Genomic DNA, 16,674 nt, shown 5'->3' on the forward strand with positions numbered 1-16,674 from the left:
TAACAATCACATTAATCATGGCAGTATTTAACCCAACCTCCACGAGAGTATCAAAAATAAAATCCCAACGAAGATGATCATAAGCTTTTTTTATATCAACCTTAATCATTATTCACACCTTATTGCCTCGTTTCCTTTGCATGTAATGAACAACTTCTTGAGCAATGATAATATTATCCATAATTTGGCGTTTCGGAACAAAGCTAGTTTGCATCCTACCAATCAAAGTAGGGAGACAAACTTTCAATCAATTGGCAAGGACTTTCATCAAAACTTTAAAGATCACAAGAAGCAGACTAATAGGTCTGAAATTAAAAATAACAGATAGACTATCTTTCTTAGGGTAAGAGTAATGATAGCCTTACACATTTTATCTTCAAATTTCTTGCCATCTAGAGTCTCCTGCACAAACTTACATATAGAGCTTTTAATAATCTCCCAACTGGAATGGATTGGAAAAAAACTGCACGAAAGCCATCAACATCCGCCACTTTGAATGGTTTCATCTCAAAAAGAGCATTATGAACTTCATCAAATAAAACCTCTTTATTATGAGAAATCATGCATTCATCAGATTTAGGGGTGAAAACAGCCCCTGATAGGATAAGGAGGGGCAATAACCATTTGATGTATAAAGTGCACTAAAAAATTCACGACATGCTTCTCCAAAATAATTTTATTAAAGCACGACTCAGAGTCATCAATCTTCAAAAGTCAACAACAGTCTTTCTGCGTCGTACCTTAAAACGAGCATGAAAATACGACGTGTTTCGATCCCTAGAGACCAACCAATCAGCATGAGATTATTGTTTCCAAAAGATTTCCTTCTGATTCAGAATAGTTTCATATTCAAGATGCAAATTAATTTCAAGATTATAGAGGTACCTTGAGTCCCCTGGACGCAAAGTATCTCTTAATACCTTGACGATGGTCTAAGATGCGCTTCTTCCCTTCAAAAATATTTCCAAATACATTTTTGTTCCAATCAGAAACTTTATGAGCAAAAGAAGAGAACCTCATTGATATCCGCAAAAGAATCCCAAGTCGCTGTCGTAAAATTATGAAAGTCTTTATGAAGAAACCACGAAGCTAGAAAACAAAATGGAGCAGGGCCGGATCGCGACTGAACACCATTTAACTGCACCAGGAGGGGTAGATGATCAGATAAGACTCTTGGCAAGTGAACAACCAAAGCATAATCAAACATCAAACGCCAATTTAAACTGCAAAGATGCCGATCTAACCTTTCCTTGATTAGACCCATGTGCCCAGTCCAAATGGGACCTTGAAAATCCATGTCAATTGAGCTTGAAGAATTAATAAAATTCTGGAAGTAAGAGAAAGGATGACTCCCTCTAATTGCTCCACCAATCTTCTCATGAGAGAATAAAATGCATTAAAATCTCTAGCTAAGCACCACAACAAAGTGAGACAACTAGAAATACGAGAAAGCTCATCCCAAAATATTCTACGAACACATGCTATTGGACTTGCATAAATAGCAGTAAAGATAAAATCTGACAAGCCTAAAACAGAAATCTTCAAATTCACATACTGAAAAGTGAAAGATAAAACCTCAATATCCAAGCAGTCCCGCCAAAGAACCCAAATTCCTCCAGAAAATCCTTGTGCCTGAACCCGAAAAGAGCGGGAAAAACAAATTATTTTAATGTCTTTATCCGCTTGAGCGCCACTATTTCTGGATTCTAAGAGAACCAAAAAAGATATAGAGTATTCACTAATAATAGCCCAAATATAATTAATCTTGGTGGCTGAGCCTAATGCTTGACAATTCCAAATAAACAACTTAAAATCAATAAACAAAATATAGAAAAGAAAGAACTAGCACATATGTGCATCAAAAAGTCAAGTAGGGACTTTGCTTATAGAGGATGAACCTCCAGGAGCAGAAATACCATCAATGACCATATCAATATGAGACTGCATAACATCTGTTATTGAGACATTCTCTACATTAATAAAGTTAGGCGGCTGAATTTAGTGGGACTGACCAACCTTTTTTGACCGCAGATCAGGAGGTTTGCTACCACTAAATTTGGAGGTGATCAATTTAGTGAATTTATTAATACCTTTTTACAAACAACAATGGAGTTATTCTTTGACTGAGGTAATGTGGAGCGTGGAGTTGTCACTGCTTTATGCACTGAAGAGTCTAGGATCGAAGAAACCTAATTTGGCGCTGTGGAAGACCTAGGCAAAGCGCTGGAGTTGTCCTTAAAAGACTGATTATGGTCCACCATATTGTCCTTAGAAATCGAATCCGTGTTAAGAATCGTCTCATTCACTTCAACATCAATCAGACTATTTTCATTTAGATGATCAACCACCCTAGGAGAAGATTTGGAGTGACCCTTTTTGTTGCCTTTGGTGACTTTTGCGCAAATTGAAATGACAGAGATTGCACATTAAAATTATTTGTATCACTGACAAACACTTCATTTTCAAACAACGGATTCTTAACAGTTTGATCTTCTACCTCCAAACCATCCAGGGCTGCAAATCACGAGGTGTTAGAATCATATTTAGCTCCTTCGTTACTTGTTGCTTGCTTTTCACTATTTATGACATTAGATTTCCATGGACGACGTTGCACTATCATCCAGGGACCATAAATATTATCCCCTCTGTAGGGCACATTTCTCCGCCACCTCTACCAGAATTAGCGGCTTTGTCTGATTTGTTTGGAGGTTTATTCACGTTAGCAGGGTTATCCCCACAAAGATTAATGGTATGCCCAAATTTACCACAATGAAAACAAATATCTGGTAATCCCTCGTATGCAACTTTTTGAGTTTTTCCTTTAAACTCAAAATAAGAGATTAGGGGTTTAGTCAGATCCACCTCCACCTCAATCCTAGCAAAACGGGCCCTATCACATTGAGCAATATTGTAGTCAATTTTAACAAGATGATCAATTTTATTTCCAAGCGCTCTTAAAACCTTCTTGTGGTTTAAGTGGGTGAGTAGCCCTGGAAAGCGAACCCAAGCTACAATAGAATTAATTCGATCGTCTGTCAAAGAAAAATCTGTTTTCCATGGTTGAACGACCAAATAATGACTTAGAACAATCAACGATCCATCCAGCAAAACATGCATGTATTCATCTTTGGAATCAAACTGTACTAGTTAATAATTTCGTTCAAGACCAATCACTTTCCATCCCTTTTTAGGCTTCCATAATTTTCCATCCCTTTTGTGTTAGAAAGCCAATATACTTGCCCAGCATTTTCACCACTACAGATTGTTGCCAAGGTTTCACAATTTTATTTTCGAAATCCTCATCCACTTTCATGGTGAAAAAGTATTTTTTATCGTGGAAACTACTTCTGGACTCACTTCGTCACCATACATTGACTTAGAATAATTTGCCTCATCATCGGAGCCAACTTCAATCATAGCATAATCTGAATCATAAGGATAACTTCTATCCTCAAGAGTAGCGTGTAACATCATTATGGTTTTGAGAATCAAGAGCATCCTTGTAGCAGGGACCCTATGATTTCATGGGAATGGTAGTCGTGGAAGGAGATTGTTCTATGGGGTTCAGAGAGTGACACTACTTTTTACGTGAACGATCATCGGGCGGAGACGGAAGAGAAAGTTTGTTCCGGGTTTAGTGGAGAAGATAATCTCAAAATCACACTTGATACTTTTGTAATCTCAAAATCACACTTGATACTTTTGCATAGACATGTGTGTGTTTATTTAGTGGAGTATTATTTATAAATGTTTTTTTACAAATAGTTCTTAAGAATATATGAATATTTGCTTTAGTACTCTGCTTGAGAAGGAAAAAAGACAAAGCTTAATAATTCTTTCTTTTTTCCGCTGAAAGGTTGACAAATCGAGAAATGTAGACACGCTTGCACAGACATTTAATTATTTGTTATAGAAGTTATTTGAACTTGACCATAGTATTACAAAAGTTGAAGGGCCATAGAAGGAAGAAATAAAACAAAAAAAGGAGCAGAATCGGCATAGGTGTATTCAGATTACGTCTATTTATTTACTATATTATAAGTAGTCAAATACGTCCACCGCAGGATTTGCTAATCCTAGTGACCTGACTTGTCCACATTCTTTCTTTTTCTCTGTGTAAGTGGGGATGCCAATCGAATGTAATGGATTTTTTCTGGTCAAGTAATAAAGCAGCCTTTCTAATTAAGAAAAAATAAGGATGCAACAGCAGTATAGACGGATAAAATTAGAGAAATAATTTAATTCTTGGACTCTTTTTTTTTCCCACCTGAAACTGTAGCAATTTTTTTCCAGATTAGTTTATATGAGTTGTCCTTTGTTACTGAGACTTTCGGCTGTAGCTTTTATACGGAATAATTAGGTATCCAGATTCTCATTCAATTCCTTCTACAATTTATTGATGTGTCGCTGATCCATACTTGATCTATTTCAAAATAAGTATTATTTTAGAAATTCAAGGTAAAAATTTGATAAGTGTTTCCAACTATATGCTTAGCATTAAAAAACATTCATTTTTAATATTGTTCAATAGTCAATTCTACAAAAATATCTAATAAATAAGGATAGTTTAGTAAACTTCACATTGTATTTGTATTTCTTAATGAGAAGTGAGTTTTATTAAGGTGACACTTATTTTGGGATGGAGGGAGTATTTTTTTTTTGTTTCCCACCCGGTACCCGCACTAGAGCCAGAATATATCTGAATTTGAGCCGCATAGGGCCCCATTTGGGGGCACTACAAGAAATAAGACATTTGCTAACATTTTTTTTTGTTGTCATAGTATTGACTATTGTTGCAAAAAGTATTTTTGGCAACAACATTTTTTGTTGTTGCATAAACTTATTCCGATCGGCTGTTATTGCAACGATGTGCAACGACTTTTTTGTTGTTGCCAAAAGTAACTTTTGCAACAATAGTCAATACATGGCAATAAATTTTTAAAAGTTTCATCATATATGCCAACAATAAAACTAAGTTGTTGACAAATATTGAATTTTGCCAATAATATTATTTTTGTTGCCAAAGAGTTGTTGCCATTTATTGTACTTTATTGTAGTAGGGGAACCGCTCCCTACCAAAATTTTTTTCATACCCAGAGCTCGAACTCGAAACCTCTAGTTAAGGGAGGAGCAGTCTTATCCGCTACATCACATTCTTTGGAGGGAGGGAGTTTATTAGAACACTCGTGTACTATATTAGGGGCGATAACACTTCTGCCAAATGTTATTCATGAAATAATATTACGTGTGGGTTTATCAAATCTCCAAGTCTCTCCATAATATAGTAATTCATGTTATGAAATTATATAATTGCAACTAAATAAGAGAAGCAAACTAAAATAACTTTGTAGAGTGGAGGGAGATATTGTATTATCACTTTTCTTGGTGTTACAGATGAGAAGGCAAAGCTCCTATTTTATATAAGAGTTTTGCCTTTCAACCTACAACATATACAACTTATACAAGTTGCTCTACAACTTGCAACTTGTACACAACTTGGCACAACTAAGATACAACTTGCAAGTGCAAGTTGTATTTATTACTTCAAGTCAAGTGATACAATTTACACTTCTACTTATATAATCATTAATAATGTATCCAAAATACAACTTGACAAAATTATTTATAACACTCCCCCTTGGATATTCATTAATAGATTTGTGCCTCGTTAAAACCTTACTAGGAAAAACCCGGTGGAAAAAATCCTAGTGAAGGAAAAAGAGTACACGTATTTAGAAATACGCATTGCTAGCTGCCTCATTAAAAACCTTACCAGAAAAACCCAAATGGGACAAAATCTTGGCTAAGGGAAAAAGACTACAGTGCGTATTTTACTCCCCCCGATTAAAGCATTATATAGCTCTTGAAGATGATACACTCCGATCTTGTATACCAACTTATCATATCTTGAGGTTGGCAGAGCCTTTGCGATCAGATCTGTAAAATGATCATTTAACGAACTGGTTGATCATTTGCATCTTCATTACTTAAATAGATTTGCATCATCATCCTATAATATTGTTGGAATCACGCCAAGTACATTCTTGACTTGCTTCATAAATTCTTGCTATCCTTCTATGATTTGACTATCATGTAAAACAACATGGTACGACAGTAATCCTTCATGCAAATAGATAACATATTTGGATCGAACTCTTATGTTGATCAGATGAATGCCCTTTGTATCCAAAACTCTTGATAACATTTGTTAGGATAAACACATTCATGTCAGGGCTTTCATTGACAATATGCAATTAATCTATTTCAATATTTCCATGTCGAAGTAAAATATATCATGTTCGTAGTTATAGCAAGATATATAAATGCATCAATTGCTCAAATATATGGTACTTCAGGACCAATTCAATTTTCTCATTTCAACCTCTTATAGAAGATAATCTAATGCGTTCGGAAACTTTTCAAGAGTTTCAATAATATTCAAGTCATCAACTTGCACAATAATATGAAAGATTATGATTCATATCATAAAGAGACAATAGTAAACAGGGTCATCTTTGTACCCTTCGTCAATGAATATTCACTAAGGTCTCATTAAATCACATTCACCTTACATGATTTAATCTGTATAAGGATTATGAACAAGTTCCCCAATAACTTCTCTGTGCTTCAGGCATTTTGAATCATTTAGAAATTTTAAATTTTATCAAGTAAGACATATAGACTGTGACAACATCCATTTAGTAGTTAAATGGCGTGACATCTTCTCATGTCTGGACTGCAGGTCTAATAAACTTTACGCTTACTAAGATGCATCATATCACTTGGTAATTATTTCTACGTCAGCATGCTTTAAGAGACATAGAACTCAGATCCTCACAATCTTATACAATATTGCGCGTTATATTGTATCAAAGATGTCGTCGACGAGATATCATTTTGTATTGGTTCGCAATTCGACATAACTTACTGAGATCTCATCACTTCATTATTTTCAGGTACCTGAACCTCACATAAGGTTTCATGAAGCATTATGTCGTAGGCTCTTCAGGAGCACATTGCCTCCTTATTGTGATCATTTGCTCATTCCTTTTTTCAAGGATTATTACATTCTGAACTGACTGGTCTATCATGCTCCATGCATGCTGTGGACTCTGTCCTTCAGGGACATTAGGAGCATTTTGCAGATGAAATGTGAAATAGTTGGGTCAGCAAATGCTTTCAGCATTTGACTTGAAGTATCTGAAGATCATACTGATGATAGTTCACAACATATTGCTTAGCTGCATATTCTCTCCCCCTTATGTTAGAAAAACTAACATATATGCCCATTTTCTTTGGGAAATCCATCTATGTGCATCATGGTATTTCCATTAATCATATACCGCACATCAAAGGCTGTATGACGGAAATATCTAGTTCCTGACCCTGAATCAATTATGAGGCGAGAATTTATCATAATTTATTGGTCTGGAGCATACAAGTGTCGTTGTATGCAATATATCATATCTCAAACCAACATCTGAAGCTCTGTTCTCATAAGAAATGGTTTAGCTATATTATGGAGGCATCCAACGCCAAACCAGCTTAGATATAAACTAGAAATATCAAGATGAATTGTCTTGATTACATATTCTGGAAATTGTTATTCAAACTCAATTATTTTGAGCAAGCAACTTCCTAAATATCAAACTGCCAGTTGACAATAAACATATATATGACCGTCTCATAGATACATCTATTCAAGACATCACATCGCAGGTGAAGAGGCCCACATTCGCCTTTTATATTTCCAGAATTTAGGGGATTCAATCCCAATATTAGCTGGTGTAATCAACTTATCATGAAAACAAGCAACACAAAAAAATTCTTGAAGAATCTTCTAACTCTTCAATATATTTCGAATACTCGATTAGCACATCAGATTTAAATCGGGACGACTAAAATGGTCTTGTCAACTGATAAAATTATCTATACCAGTAAATTTCAAGTTTACCATGGTGTGTGCTATATATTTGAGTAAACTTCTAGTTTACTGTTGCATGAGATTTTATATCAATAAACTTCTGGTTTATTGTGGCATATGATCTCATCATGCTTGGGTAACATTTCACATACGTATTTCTTACCCGATAACTTGGAGATATTTAATCTTCCAATCATTTGTAGTCTCAATATGATCCGCATTTTTATTGACAGTAAACTTTAGGTTTACCACAGTTTATTTTCCGATCATAACACTTACTATCTAGGATAAATGATGATATCATATATAAGCTCTTTGAGAGACTTCAATTTATCTACCATAATCAGTTATTATTTGTATACTGCAGGTGTCATGATACTTGTAGACAAACAACCAACTCTTCTAGAGCCCTTGATAATTAGTTTCTACTACCAAAATTTGTTTAGATACTGCTAGTATTATGAAAGAAAATTTGGTTAGACACTACTGATGTCATGAAAGAAAACAGTAATGAAATGAAATTTATAGACTATTTTAAACTGTAAATTACGAAAGAAAACGTTAAGTTCTAAACTTCGGTATTTCAAATATCTCCTTCAAAGAGATTAACCATTAACATCTGAATATTTTGTATCAAAAGCGATAACCACATAGTGATCACATTCTTCAGGGAGAGATACCTTAGTGTTTATTTCCTTCAAGGAAATCAGTAACAACTAACCATAATGTATCAATGTGATTATAATAGAAATTATTCTACTCTGTTCCCTTTTGCCTTAGACTGATACTTTAATAAAACTATTCGAGATGTTCTATGTACGACAGGTACGTGCTGCAATGCCTTAATTTCACACAACGAAAATAACATGTATGTCCTTTGCTATTTTATCTCTCCAGGAGACAGCTCGTGGTATTTCTTATTCACTTGGGGAAATGAAACCTGATTATTTCAATTGTGCTTGCAATACGGCGTTTATCAATAACTCATTATTTTGCTTAAGCACAAGAAGACATTGCTTCAGAATAATGCCTTGGACATTTTACTAATCTTTTCTACTTCAGAAGTTTAAAGTTACTACTGCGGGAGTAAAGTTTAAAGTCCTACTACTTCCAGAGTAAATTTCAAGGTCTTACTACTTCAGGAGTAAAGTTTAAATATTTATTACTTCGAGAGTAAATTTCAGAGTTCTATTACTTCGGGAGTAGATTTCGGAGTTTTATTACTTCGGGAGTAGATTTCTCAGTATTTATTACTTCAGGAGTAAATTTTAAAGTTCTACTGCTTTAGGAGTAGATTTAAGACTTCTACTGCTTCAGGGGTAGATTTAAGAGTTCTACTACATTGGGAGTATAATTCAGAGCCTTACTACTTCGTGAGTGGAGCTCAAAGTTGTACTACTTCGGGAGTAGAGTTTATAGTTTGCTATTTCGAGAGCAGATTTATGAGTTTACTACTTTGAGAGTAAATCGTATAATATTCAGAATATTACTTCTCAATTATTCTACCTCTTCTGGAGATGAGTCGTGATATTTTCACAACCAAATACACGACTGTATTCATAACATCCGTATTCATAAGCTTTACTACATACTTTCACATTCACTTCAGGGAATAGATCTGTGTTTGTAATATTTATCAAAAGTTCTCATTCTTCAGGAATGAAACATATCTTATCGCGCTTTAAGCATATCAAATTATGATAGCTTAGGACCTCTTTTAAGATATTGATCGAGACATACATATAATATAGAGAAGTTTTCTCTAATCAGTTGTAATCACAATAAGCGTATGCAAATATTACCACTTCTGGTGTTTATAGGAGTAAATATAATTTAGCCATAACGAAACATAATTAGAAAATATTCCCACTATTGGTGGCCACATATTGCTTGTTAACTCTACAGGATTATGGAAAATATTGAATTCATTGACTTGTAGTAATATAAGCAATAACCCCTACTAGACTTGATTTGAGGTATACAATAATAATTTAGGCGATAGAAAAATACTTACCTTTAAGGTGAGCAAATAAATTATAAATCCAAAGTTCAAACCTTCTCTCGGCAAAGGCTTTCGTGGAGAGAGAGTGTCGATCAATGGCATACCCCAAACAACTTGTCAATTTTGGATTACTGGAATCCAACTCAGTGGTAGAGGCTTGAGCTGATAACGTGTTATGAAATTATATAATTGCAAATAAATAAGAGAAGCAAACTAAAATAATTTTGTAGAGTGGAGGGAGATATTGTATTATCACTTTTCTTGGTGTTACAAATGAGAAGGCAAAACTCCCTATTTATAGAAGAGTTTTGCCTTTCAACCTACAACATATACAACTTGTACAAGTTGCTCTACAACTTGCAACTTGTAACTTGTCCACAACTAAGATATAACTTGCAAGTGCAAGTTGTATTTATCACTTCAAGTCAAGTGGTACAATTTATACTTCTACTTATATAATCATTAATAATATATTCAAAATACAGCTTGACAAAATGATTTATAAAAATTCATGAAATTTCACGTGTTTTTTTGAAAAAATATGTTTGCGTGTTTGTGCAGTTAAGTTCTTGTTACACTTCAACAGTTAGGTGTCAATCTCATTAGTTAAGTATGCACGAATGATGTACAATGATTTGATAAGTACCTAATTCGAAAAAAAAAAGGTACTCAGACCTAATTCGCTCCTTAACACACCCATTCTTTCACTCTAAATAGTAAATACATTTCCTTATGTTTATATTTTGCGTGCCAAAAGAGTTTAAGATATCATACAAGTGAGAATTTGGAACATTTAAATTTAAACAATGTGATTTAAGAAAAGAGGCGGTACTTGAAGCTTCATGCTACTCATCCTATTCCAATTAATAATATTTTAATTTAAATTTCTCAATTTAATCTTTTTAAAATAACGTTCAACCAGACAAATTGTCGTGACTTGGTTTAAATCATAAATTTTAAAAATCTTTCTTTTATTTTTTAACTTTGTGTTTAACCAAACACTTCATAAACATTAAAGAGTTAGTGGTTCAAAACACGCCTGGACTATGATTTTTTTTTTCGCGAATTTCACATCCTAACTGTGAGTTGTTCTACCATTTAAGTATTAAAATATACGTCGAAACTGATTAGGCCAACTATATATCAATTATTCCCTTTTCCTATATGAACTATCAACTATGTGTGTTTTAATATATAAATAGTGATAGTTTAGGTAAGCAAACAAAACAAATGATAATTAGAGTATGAAACTAACAAAAAAATTATAGTTGAAATTGCGTTTTTAACCATTATCTCTTAAAACGGAGGAAGTATGAGATAAGAATAACACCTTTTCATTATGTGACCACCTAGGTGGGTGGGGGATTTTAAGGCTAGCACGTAAAGTGGCGGTAGAGGTGGGAAAACTAAAAATTGAAACGTCAACGGCGGCAACCAAATAAAGCAAGAAACTGAACCTCAAAGTCGGTGGGATTTGAATTTGATGAGTCATGAAAGGTGGGAAATAACTATTCATTAGTCATTAGATTGAATAAAGCAAAGAAAATGACAAGTCCTAATTTTTGAATCGTATAAGAATTCTCTTCTCCTTTTTGTCTATGCCCAAAACTTGTTTTGCCAATTAATTACTTCAGAAAGAGAAAGAAGACAAGAAGCAATATTTCCCTTTTTCCTCATTGATTTTGTGGGCGTGACTTGTTACATGATGCATGGCACAGGGTGGAAGGAAATCATTTTACTCCCTCCGTTTCAATTTATGTGAACCCATTTGATTGGACATGACAGTTAAGAAAGAGGGAAGACTTTTGAAACTTGTGGTTCACAATAAGTCTTTAATATTTGTGTGGCTGTAAATCATTCATAAAGTAAATTTATTTCCAAATTAGGAAAGAGGTCATTCATTTTAGCATGGATTAAAAAGAAAATAGGTTCACATAAATTGAAACAGAGAGAGTATTTCATTTCATTTGGTTTAATTAGAAAACAATTAGAAAATAGGATTGTTCTAGGTTTCTTTCTCATGGATCTTATAATTTTTTGGGTGTTAATTGCTAAAGAAAAACTACCCAATGTCTCTCTATCTTTAAACCTTTTCCTATCCCTGTGTGTACGAACAAGGCCGGCAAAAAAGCACTCCCTATCCAAAATAAGATAACTGTTGAATTGTTGATTAATTAATCATGATTAATAGCTTATTATCAAATACGTGTCAAGCATTTATTGAGTATAAACACTTTATGCTGAGAATTTTTTACCTAGCTTTCATCTCTTATATAATAGTCATGAGGGTGTATTTGGTATGTCCAAAACCATTTTCGAGAAAATAATATTTTAATTTTTTATATTTCTTTGGTCAAAATATTTTTTTCTAGGAAAACAATATCTTAAATTCTTAATGATAAAGTTTAAAAATAAGTTCTCTAGTGAAAGTAGAAAAAACAAATTCCATAAGTAACATCCACGTTGATTGTCTCCCATCCCTATCCCCTCCACCAACCCCACCCCATCCCTATTCCCTCCACTGCCATTCATCCCAATTCCACCCTCATAATGCTGGTCTAAATTATATATAAATGCTCTTGAAAAAAATTCTATTAACTTATCAAACACTATAAAACATGTAAGGAGATCACTTTATTATGACCAAATTTTTTTTCGTAACAAATATTTTCCTTCCTACCAAACACACCCAAAATGTATGATGGTAGTTAGTAATTTGGCTCTCTGGGCAGTTATACACGGGAAGACTTTGCAGATTCCATTAGTATGATTTATGACCAGAAAGGAAGACTTGGAAGCATGTCTCCATAATTGAACAGCGGTAGTACAAGGGAAGTTTTAAAATGCCCATCATGAATTATGCATGATAATTCCCTCGAGCCATTATTGCGGATGTTAGAACATAATTGGCTACCACAATTCTTGGTGGTTGGACTCGTGGAATAAAATCAAAATATTCCTAGTACCAAGGTAACAATTTTCTAAACTAAAAAAAGGCTAAAATAAAATAGAGATTCTAAGCAACATGATTCTAAAGGCTAGGATAATGCCTAAATATCCCTCTAAACTTGACAACGGTTATCTGGTGTATACCGATCTACGTTGAAAACACAAACATCCACGTGAATTTTGGGCATAACTTAACTCCAAAAACTAGCTCAAAGGGAGGAATATTGCCCGAGCCATGTAAGAATACTAAGGACCACTTATCACGTCGATGTGGGAGAACTCAAAAAATTTGGGGGGGGGGGGGGGGGGGGGGGGGGCGTAATTAAAATAGTTTTATGGTTCAAGAAGGTAATTAGTTATTCTTAACATAACAAATATTTTTTGTTTTAAATATATCTTCTTATCCATTTATCCCGCTTCTCCTTTACATTATTGTTGTTTTCGTTAATAAATTTTATTACAATAACACACCTAGTAAGGATGTGATTGTGGAAAGAAAATTGGCCTCAATTACATTGCTATAAGTCTATAACTAATTGGATTACTAAATGACAAATGAAATTGCTTTAATCCTAAGTAATAATTTCTTCGAATCCGTTTATCATCTCATTTGTAATTCCTTTTTCTAATCCAGTAATTGATACTAATACCAGCCTTCTTTTCGAAAAAGTTCTCAACTTTTCCTTTTTCCTTTTCTTCTGACAAAAAACGCATTGGGGTTTTTTTTTTTTTTTTTTTGAACATTAACAAACTTTAGAATTGACAGTAAAACAAACACATTTTCGAGGAGAAATTTCCCACCTTAAAAAGGAAAAAGTTCAACAAAAATTTCTTTGGAGAACTTTTTCCCAAAGAGTTGACAAAAGGACTTATCCTAAAGAAGAAAAGTAACCACCTTACATACCCTCATTGCCCGTAATTTGCGTGGACTAAGGGTGTGTTCGGTACGGAGGAAAATGTTTTCCTAGAAAATGTGTTCTTGAAAATAAGTAGCGGAATATAAGTGAATTTCTTACTTATTTTCTCATATTCATTTGGTTGGTAGAAAATATTTTCAGGAAAATACCGGGCAATTCGCAGAATTGCCCTTCTTTTGGGGTGGTCTTTAAATTTTGCCCCTCATATTTGAAATCTTTAAGTTTTGCCCTTCGGCTAAATCGCATGGGTTCCAGGTTCGAATCCCCACACAGTCAAAATTTAAAAAAAAATCGCAAGGTAGAGTTTAAATTAGCTATGCCCCCACCGGCATACACTTGTGAAGGAATTACCAAAGTTATGCTGGACCCGGCATACTTATGCCTTATGGGCAGACTTGGCATAAGTATGCCGGGTCTGGCATAACTTTGATAATTCCTTCACAAGTTTATACCGGATCCGGCATAAAAGTTTGCCCATTAAAAGTATGCCCCCAACGGCATAAACTTGTTAAGGAATTACCAAACTTATGCCGGTCCCGGCATACTTATGCCTTATGGGCAGACTTGGCATAAGTATGGTGGATCCGACATAACTTTGGTAATTCCTTCACAAGTTTATGCCTAATCCGGCATAAAAGTTTGCCCATTAAAAGTATGCCCTCACCGGATGAGGGTACCTAGGAAGAATTTCATTGTCCTCCTTCCAATATTATTACAGAACTAAAAGGCTTCATGGTAAAAACTTTATGCGTGGCCTCTTCCACTCATCATCATGCAAATGCTGTCAACAATTATCATAGTGTTAATACTCATGAAAAACTAGGCTTAGATATAATGGAACAAAATCACGACAACTACTCTTTTCTAACACTACCCCATAATATATTAACAAGAGCAGTTATAATATATCCAATACAGGAAATGTAGCAAAGAAAGTCTTTAGGCCACATAGACACAAAAACCACTTGAATTTTAACAGAGCATTTTGATGTCACTAAAAATCTGTAAAAAATTGACATGAGATCTAAAAGTTATGCTGGACCCGGCATAAACTTATGAAGGAATTACCAAAGTTATGCCGGACCCGACATACTTATGCCAAGTCTGCTCATAAGGCATGAGTATGCCGGGTTCGGCATAACTTTGGTAATTCCTTCATAAGTTTATGCCGGGTTCGGCATACACGCGACCCAAACCTTGCCTTGCGGTTTTCTTTTTTAATTTATGCTTGAGCGGGGGTTCGAACTCAGAACCTCATGATTTCTGCGTGAACGCTCAGTGTTGCAATGCGAAGGGCAAAAATTAAAGACCAGCAATGTGAGGGGCATAATTTAAAGACCACAAATATGAGGGGCAAAATTTAAAGACCACCCCAAAAGAAGGGCAATCCGCGCAACCCAAGTCCCACAACTCCACCCCAACCCCACCACCCATACCACACCAACCCCCACCCCCAATTTTTTTTTTGATTTTTTTTTTTTGGGATTTTCTATTCCACCACATCTCCTCCCCCCCCCCCCCCCTCCCGTGCGTGGACCCATACCACACCAACCTCCACAACCACCAACCCCCATTTTTTTTCTGAATTTTCTAAACCACCATATCCCTCCTCCCCCTCCCCGTGTGGACCTATAACACACCAACCCCCCACACCCACTCCCCCACTCCCGATTTTTTTTTGAAGTTTTAAATTTTCTTTTCTGGATTTTCTAAGCCACCATATCCCCCCCCCCCCCGGCGTGGACACCTTTGCCCAAAAAAAATTCTCAAAAAAAGTTTTAAAAGTTAATTTTTTCGGATTTTTACACCCCCCCACGCTCCAATAACCACACAAACTTTTAATTTTATAATTTTTTAATAAAGGTAAAATAAAATAAGAAGTAGAAAATTCGGAGGGGGGGGGGGGGGGGGGGGGGGGGCGGGAGGGAGGGATAAGGGGTGGGTGTAGAGAATCAAAAAAGAAAACTTTAAAAAAAATATTGGGCGGGGGGGTGGGGTGGGAGGGATGTGGCGGTGTAGAAACCCAAAAGTTTTTTTAAAAAAATTTGGGGGACGGGGGTGGGGTGGGGCGGTGGGGGCTGGAGTGGGGGTAGGGTGCGGCATGGGGGGAGTGGTGCATGGTTTGTGGGAGTGGTTGGCGGATGGGGTGGTGCATGGTTACGGAAGTGGTTGGGGTTTGGTAATTGGGGGTGGGTGGTGCAAAAAGCCAAAAAAAAAAAATCAAAACTTTTTTTCAAAACAAAATTAATATTTTTTTGGGGTCGGGGGTGGGAGTGGTGCAAAAAACAAAAAAAAAATGATTTTTTTGTTTTCAAAACAAAATTATTATTTTTTGGGGGGAAGGGGGTGGGGTGGTGGGAGTGGTTGGGGGTGGGTTGGGTGGTTGGTGGAATGTATTGTGGACTTGTTTTCCCTACTTTTATTATGAAAGTCATTTTCCTCATTTTTAAGGAACTTGTTTTCTTAAAGAAAATGTTTTCCGAAATTTTTGACTAAACGAACGTGAGAAATTGGAAAACATTTTCCGAAAAATGTTTTCCTTCATACCGAAGACACCCTAAAAGAAAATTATTTTTTGGTTGGAGACTTTTAGTAGCAACTCTTAACTACTAAAAAAGATTGATTTCTTCATATAACATCTTTAGTTCGTATTACATGTCATGTGTAAACACCAGCTTTGCGTAACTGTTTTTTCAAAAAAGTTAACTTGAGAATTGAGGTATGATTAATTTTGATTTGAACCTTAATTTTTGCGGTTGGGTGGAGATTTAAAGGTGTAAGAATATTAGGGAAAAAAGAAAGGGAAATGGTTAACCTTTGGGAATGCAGCAAAATAAAAACATATTTCCATTGTCGGCTTGAACTCGGGGCTCTCGGGTGAC

The 16,674-nt window shown here is 35.2% G+C and overlaps 2 protein-coding genes across 2 annotated transcripts; both read right to left on the bottom strand.

The window, feature by feature from the left end:
• Window positions 1-203: 203 nt before the first annotated feature.
• Window positions 204-1,929, bottom strand: LOC132644349 (uncharacterized). Its single transcript, XM_060360942.1, has 6 exons — window positions 1,899-1,929; window positions 1,477-1,706; window positions 1,145-1,372; window positions 921-1,047; window positions 417-595; window positions 204-215 (listed from the first exon to the last, which is right to left on the bottom strand). Exons 1-6 carry the CDS (start codon window positions 1,927-1,929, stop codon window positions 204-206), a joined length of 807 nt encoding a protein of 268 aa, XP_060216925.1.
• Window positions 1,930-2,616: 687 nt separating this feature from the next.
• On the bottom strand, window positions 2,617-3,471 carry LOC132644350 (uncharacterized). The gene is made up of 2 exons (XM_060360943.1): window positions 3,358-3,471; window positions 2,617-3,138 (listed from the first exon to the last, which is right to left on the bottom strand). Exons 1-2 carry the CDS (start codon window positions 3,469-3,471, stop codon window positions 2,617-2,619), a joined length of 636 nt encoding a protein of 211 aa, XP_060216926.1.
• Between the last annotated feature and the right edge of the window lie 13,203 nt (window positions 3,472-16,674).

This window comes from Lycium barbarum, chromosome 6, assembly GCF_019175385.1.
Source record: "Lycium barbarum isolate Lr01 chromosome 6, ASM1917538v2, whole genome shotgun sequence".
NCBI classification, from domain to species: Eukaryota; Viridiplantae; Streptophyta; class Magnoliopsida; order Solanales; family Solanaceae; genus Lycium; species Lycium barbarum.

What these genes read in the sequence shown, in the direction of transcription:
- LOC132644349 (XM_060360942.1), bottom strand. Translation starts at nt 1,929, where the DNA reads ATGGTCATTGATGGTATTTCTGCTCCTGGAG. An exon ending in ATGCAAGTCCAATAGCATGT is followed by an intron (nt 1,373 to 1,476) that starts GTTCGTAGAATA and finishes TCTCATGAGAAG; the next exon opens with ATTGGTGGAGCAATTAGAGG. An exon ending in CATCTTAGACCATCGTCAAG is followed by an intron (nt 596 to 920) that starts GTATTAAGAGAT and finishes TTATCCTATCAG; the next exon opens with GGGCTGTTTTCACCCCTAAA.
- LOC132644350 (XM_060360943.1), bottom strand. Translation starts at nt 3,471, where the DNA reads ATGTTACACGCTACTCTTGAGGATAGAAGTTATCCTTATGATTCAGAT. An exon ending in AGTCAATGTATGGTGACGAA is followed by an intron (nt 3,139 to 3,357) that starts GTGAGTCCAGAA and finishes TAACTAGTACAG; the next exon opens with TTTGATTCCAAAGATGAATA.